We start from the raw sequence: 7,059 nt of genomic DNA on the forward strand, positions 1-7,059 counted from the left end.
AGTGTAACGGTCACGTCCACACACACACAGGGGGAAGGATAGTGACCACTGCGCTCCACCCTCACCCCTGGCCCTGCCTACTTGCCTCACGAGTCCTGATGACAGGGGACAACTGGACGACAGTCCCTAACTTAGGATATGTGCAGGGAAGACAGACAAGACAAAATACGGAACATGAACGGACCGGGTCAAAAACCAAGAGAGCTACGCAGTACAAAGGATTAAGCAAAGAATGGTCAGGAGAAGCCGGGGTCAAATACCAGGAGAGCAGAGAAGTACAAGAGGAGTCCTAAGAGAGTAGTCAGGTGGGAGCCGAGGTCACAATACCAGGACAGATGCGCAGTACAGGAGGAGCAGGCAAAAGGATGGTCAGGGAACAGGATCAGGTAAGTATTCAGCAGTCCAACAAATAGCCAGGAACCTAGAAATTAACAGGCAACCTGTAGCCAGCAGGCTGCCTGTATTTATAGTGGGGAGTGAGGGTCATGTGACGTGGCCAGCGTCACATGACCGACAGACCAACCAGTCGAGCACCAAGTGATCAGCTCGGCGCTCAAGGCAGACTAGGAGCAGGGAGCCACCCAGCTAGTAAAGCCGCCCTGGGAATGAGGTCAAACACAGATCCTCATTCCCAAAGCTAAACAGGTCTGCGGGCAATGGGGGACCGAGTGCACCTTCGGAACCCCGTGACACTCAGTTTCAGGTGACCGGTTCTGCTTGCGTTCATGGAGTTTGTTGCGAGCCTAAGATCTCGCTTCCGGATACGTTCTCCGGGGGTAGTGAGAATTTTGTTCGCTTTAGAGAGGCTTGCAAACTCCATTTTCGCCTACTTCCCCATTCCTCTGGTGATGAGGAGCAGAGGGTTGGGATCATCATCTCGCTGTTCAGGGATAACGCTCAGTTTTGGGCCTTTTCGCTGCCGGTGGGGGCACTCTCCTTCAGGGTCAAATAGCCCTTACTTTCAAAGTTTTCCCAATTTTTCGGCATACTGACTGACCTTCATTTCTTAAAGTAATGATGGCCACTCGTTTTTCTTTACTTAGCTGCTTTTTTCTTGCCATAATACAAACCGGATTCCAAAAAAGTTGGGACACTAAACAAATTGTGAATAAAAACTGAATGCAATGATGTGGAGATGGCAAATGTCAATATTTTATTTGTAATAGAACGTAGATGACAGATCAAACGTTTAATCCGAGTAAATGTATCATTTTAAAGGAAAAATACATTGATTCAAAATTTCACGGTGTCAACAAATCCCCAAAAAGTTGGGACAAGTAGCAATAAGAGGCTAAAAAAAGTAAATTTGAGCATAACGAAGAGCTGGAAGACCAATTAACACTAATTAGGTCAATTGGTAACATGATTGGGTATAAAAAGAGCTTCTCAGAGTGGCAGTGTCTCTCAGAAGCCAAGATGGGTAGAGGATCACCAATTCCCACAATGTTGCGCAGAAAGATAGTGGAGCAATATCAGAAAGGTGTTACCCAGCGAAAAATTGCAAAGACTTTGCATCTATCATCATCAACTGTGCATAACATCATCCGAAGATTCAGAGAATCTGGAACAATCTCTGTGCGTAAGGGTCAAGGCCGTAAAACCATACTGGATGCCCGTGATCTCCGGGCCCTTAAACGACACTGCACCACAAACAGGAATGCTACTGTAAAGGAAATCACAGAATGGGCTCAGGAATACTTCCAGAAACCATTGTCAGTGAACACAATCCACCGTGCCATCCGCCGTTGCCAGCTGAAACTCTACAGTGCAAAGAAGAAGCCATTTCTAAGCAAGATCCACAAGCTCAGGCGTTTTCACTGGGCCAGGGATCATTTAAAATGGAGTGTGGCAAAATGGAAGACTGTTCTGTGGTCAGACGAGTCACGATTCGAAGTTCTTTTTGGAAATCTGGGACGCCATGTCATCCGGACCAATGAGGACAAGGACAACCCAAGTTGTTATCAACGCTCAGTTCAGAAGCCTGCATCTCTGATGGTATGGGGTTGCATGAGTGCGTGTGGCATGGGCAGCTTGCATGTCTGGAAAGGCACCATCAATGCAGAAAAATATATTCAGGTTCTAGAACAACATATGCTCCCATCCAGACGTCATCTCTTTCAGGGAAGACCCTGCATTTTTCAACAAGATAATGCCAGACCACATTCTGCATCAATCACAACATCATGGAGAAGGAGAAGGATCCGGGTACTGAAATGGCCAGTCTGCAGTCCAGATCTTTCACCTATAGAGAACATTTGGCGCATCATAAAGAGGAAGGTGTAACAAAGAAGGCTCAAGACGATTGAACATTAGAGGCCTGTATTAGACAAGAATGGGAGAGCATTCCTATTTCTAAACTTGAGAAACTGGTCTCCTCGGTCCCCAGACGTCTGTTGAGTGTTGTAAGAAGAAGGGGAGATGCCACACAGTGGTGAAAATGGCCTTGTCCCAACTTTTTTCGGATTTGTTGACACCATGAAATTCTGATTCAACATATTTTTCCCTTAAAATGGTACATTTTCTCAGTTTAAACTTTTATTCCGTGATTTATGTTCTATTCTGAATAAAATATTAGAAGTTGGCACCTCCACATCATTGCATTCAGTTTTTATTTACGATTTGTATAGTGTCCCAACTTTTTTGGAATCCGGTTTGTATATGCAGCCAATTGAATCAAATATACAGACACCTTCTTATACTAGCGTCTGGTGCGTCGGGAAACTAAATAAGGAGCCAACATATGGTCATTGAAGTCCACCCCTCCCATGTGAAGGTTATAGTCGTGGACTGAGAGGGGCTTTTCAATGACACTGGTTGCCCGTTCTATTTGTATTGTCGTGTCTGCGTGAATGGAGGAGAGCATATAAACGTCACGCTTGTCTCTCCATTTCACCGCGAGCAGTTCTTCGTTACACAAGGCAGCCCTCTCCCCCCTTGCAAGATGGGTGGTAACGAGCTGTTGGGAGAAGCCCCGGCGACTAGGTCGCGCGGTGCCACAGCAGCCAATCTGTTCTAGGAACAAATGCCTGAAGAGGGGCACACTTGTGTAAAAATTGTCCACATAAAGATGGTACCCTTTGCCAAATAAGGGTGACACCAAGTGCCAGACTGTCTTCCCACTGCTCCCCAGGTAGTCAGGGCAACCGACCGGCTCCAGGGTCTGATCTTTACCCTCATAGATCTGAAATTTGTGGGTATAGCCTGTGGCCCTTTCACAGAGCTTATGCAATTTGACCCCATACCGGGCGCGCTTGCTTGGGATGTATTGTTTGAAGCCAAGGCACCCAGTAAAATGTATAAGGGACTCGTCTACGCAGATGTTTTGCTCAGGGGTATACAAATCTGCAAATTAGGTGTTGAAGTGGTCTATGAGGGGCCGAATTTTGTGGAGCCGGTCAAAAGCTGGGTGGCCTCTGGGACGAGAGGTGCTGTTGTCGCTAAAGTGCAGGAAACGCAGGATGGTCTCAAATCGTGTCCTGGACATGGCAGCAGAGAACATGGGCATGTGATGAATTGGGTTCGTGGACCAATATGACCGCAATTCATGCTTTTTGGTTAGACCCATGTTGAGGAGAAGGCCCAGAAAATTTTTAATTTCGGAAACTTGGACGGGTTTCCACCGGAAAGACTGGGCATAAAAGCTTCCCGGGTTGGCAGCTATAAATTGAGTGGCATACCAATTTGTTTCTGCCACGACTAAGTCCAAGAGCTCCGCAGTCAAGAACAGCTCAAAAAATCCCAGTGCCGAACCGATCTGAGCTGTCTCAACCCGAACTCCAGACTGGGCGGTGAAAGTGGGAACTACAGGTGCGGCTGAAGTTGGGGACTGCCAATCAGGGTTTGCCAGCACCTCAGGGACTCTAGGGGCTCTACGGGCCTGTCTGTGCGGTGGCTGGGACGGGGTAACTACTGCACGTGCCACCGTAGCAGCTTCAACTGCCCTTCTGGTGCTCGCCACTTCACCATGTTGTACGGCAGTGCTGGTACTAGGTCCAGGGTGGGCTGCGCTGCTGGTGTATGCTTCACCACGTAATCCGACAGCGCCAGCCCCACTCTGCTGCCCTTGAAGCGGATCCTGCGCAACCTGTGGTCTAGCAACACGGGGCCGGGTACGCCTGGTGCTATCAGGGACCTCAACCTCCTCGACTGCCACTGCGTTCTACAGGTTCATATTCTGACCCGCTAGATTCGTCAGTTGAGGGTTCCCATTCCTCATCCGACTGGGTCAGAAGCCTGTAGGCCTCTTCAGAAGAATACCCCTTGTTTGCCATTTGGTCAACTAAATTTAGAGAGTATTCCCTGAGACTACCCAAGAAAAAAAGCAAGCCTGTCTTACAAATGGGAGGCTAGCGAAGTACCGGAGGTCGCTGCGATTGATAAAAAAATATTAAAACTGATTTTTTTATCGCCGCAGCGCTTGTAAAGTGATTATGCAGTGATCAAAAAAAATAAAACATTTTGTCACTGGGGCGGGGCGGGCGTGGGTGAACGCACGTGTGGGCGACCGATCAGGCCTGATTGGGCAAACACTGCGTTTTGGGTGGAGGGCGAACTAAGGTGACACTAATACTATTATAGATCTGACTGTGATCAGTTCTGATCACTTACAGATACTATAAAAGTACAAATGCTGATTAGCGATACGCTAATCAGCGAATCAGTGACTGCGGTGCGGTGGGCTGGGCGCTAACTACCTAACCAAGGGGCCTAAACTATCCTAAAACCTAACAGTCAATATCAGTGGGAAAAAAAAGTGACAGTTTAAACTGATCACTTTTTTCCCTTTCACTAGGTGATTGACAGGGACGATCAAGGGGTGATCAAGGGGTTAATTGGGGTGATGGAGGGTGATCTGGGGCTAAGTGAAGTGTTTGGTGGCTACTCACTGTGATGTGTGCTCCTCTGCTGGGACCAACCGACGAAAAGGACCAGCAGAGGAGCACAGAAGCCATTTAACACCTTATATTTATAAATATAAGGTGTTAGATGGCTTCTGATTCGATTTTTTGAAAATCTCCAGCCTGCCAGCGATGATCATTGGCTGGCAGGCTGGTGACGAAACGCTCCTTTAACTTTTGCCGGCCCGCAATGCGCATGCGCATGCGCGGGCCGGCTGTGAGCGCCATCTCGCGTCTCGCGAGATGACGCGCCGGCGCGTCCAGGAGGAATGAATTGACCGCCGCCGGAACGCAATCCTGCGTTAGGCGGTCGGGAACCAGTTTAATGATTAAAACAAACCAAGCAATTTTTTCTATAGCAATGATAGTCAAAATACAAAATTTGATAAAATTGACAAATTATATGGCTTTATTAAAAAAAATAGTACAGACTTTAATAAAAAAATAGTACAGAATTTTTCTATTAAACACTAATTTATTAAATCATGAATTAGTGCAGTCATTATGTAGAATAACATGACTTAACAGGCTCCTAATACTGATGACCTATCCACAGACTAGGTCACTCATATCTGATCGGTGAGAGTCTGACATTCTGCATCCCCAGCTGTTCCCTGCAGCTTCCGGTGTTCAAACTAGCAGAAAATGGAACAGGAAGTACAGCTCCGTTCAAAGTGTAGTGGTCGTGCCAGGTTACTACAGCGCAGCTCCCATTCACTTCAATGGGAGCTGAACTGCAGTAACCCAGCACAACCACTACAGTTTGAATGGTGCTGTGCTTCCTGTTCCATCCAAAGTACTAGTATTGATTGGTGGGGGTGCGAGGTGTTGGACCCTCACCGATTGATTAATAATGACCTACACTGAAGATCGATCATCAATATCAGGTGCCTAGAAAACTCCTTTAATGGGTATAAGTAGTCTACATGTTTTATGATTTTCAATTTAATGACATTCAATAAGATCTTTTGAGCAACTTCTTCACACTGTTCTTCATGTCTTTGTTTCTTAATGTATATATAATTGGGTTTAATGCTGGGGTTATAACAGAGAACATAATGGCAGCTGCTCTGTCTTGATCTAAAGCGTCTATTGTAGAAGGGCGTACGTAGATGAAAAGGGCTGTCCCATACTGGAACGTCACAACAGAAAAATGACCGCTACATGTAGACAGTGCACGTTTTCTTCCTTGGGAGGTCTTTATTTTTGAAAGACAGTTGCCAATGAAGATGTAGGAGAGGACAATTAACATTAGGGTTACCAGAGTAAGCGTTCCAGTGACTCTAGCCAGTAGCTTGAAATTAAGAGATACATCTGTAGACGCCAAATTCAGGACCGGTTTAACATCACAGAAGAAATGTATCACTGTATTTAGTCCGCAAAATGGAAGCCTTGAAGTCATTACAGAGTGTATCAATGCATGGAAAAATCCCATAACCCAAGAACACGAGGCAAAGCCAAAACAGGCATTGTAACTCATGATGGTGGAATATCTCAAAGGATGGGCAATAGCCACATATCTGTCATAGGACATGAATGTAAACAGTATGGCTTCTGTACTACCCAAGAAATGGAAGAAATGGATTTGGAGAATGCAACCATGAAATGAGATCATCTTCTTGTGAGATATTAGATTTGTGATCATCTTGGGGACAACCACCGAAGAATAACAGATGTCAAGGAAAGCCAAGTTGTTCAAGAAGAAATACATGGGTTTGTAAAGAGCTCGATCAGAAATGGTAATAATCATTATTGACATATTTGCTATCAAGGTGATTATGTAACATACCAGAAAAGTTGAAAATAAAATCACTTGGAGATCATCTTGAATTCCGAAGCCAGCCAAGACAAAATCGGTTACTGGGGTACAGTTGTCTATTTTCATTGTATGTGTCTGGAACCTAACACAGTTGAAAAGAATCAATGTATTTTATAGATTCAGGAAAATATATGAATGTTTTTGCCTAAGACTACTTTATGATTCACTAGCAGAAGGACACAGCTTTGCATGGGTATATTTCATCTATTTCATTTAATGTTTGTGTGTGTTGCTAAAAAATATCAACAGTATCCCCCATAATAGTGACCTCTACAGCACCCCGCCTCTTTAACAGTGTACTCCACAGTCCCCCCAGCCCTTAACACTGAACCCCCCACAGTG

At 45.6% G+C, this 7,059-nt stretch overlaps 1 protein-coding gene across 1 annotated transcript; it reads right to left on the reverse strand.

Annotated features, from left to right (window-relative positions):
* Window positions 1–5,853: 5,853 nt before the first annotated feature.
* On the reverse strand, window positions 5,854–6,783 carry LOC120981483 (olfactory receptor 12D1-like). Its single transcript, XM_040411022.1, has one exon. The coding sequence runs from the start codon at window positions 6,781–6,783 to the stop codon at window positions 5,854–5,856; it is 930 nt and encodes a 309-aa protein (XP_040266956.1).
* Window positions 6,784–7,059: the final 276 nt, after the last annotated feature.

Source organism: Bufo bufo, chromosome 11, assembly GCF_905171765.1.
Source record: "Bufo bufo chromosome 11, aBufBuf1.1, whole genome shotgun sequence".
NCBI lineage: Eukaryota > Metazoa > Chordata > Amphibia > Anura > Bufonidae > Bufo > Bufo bufo.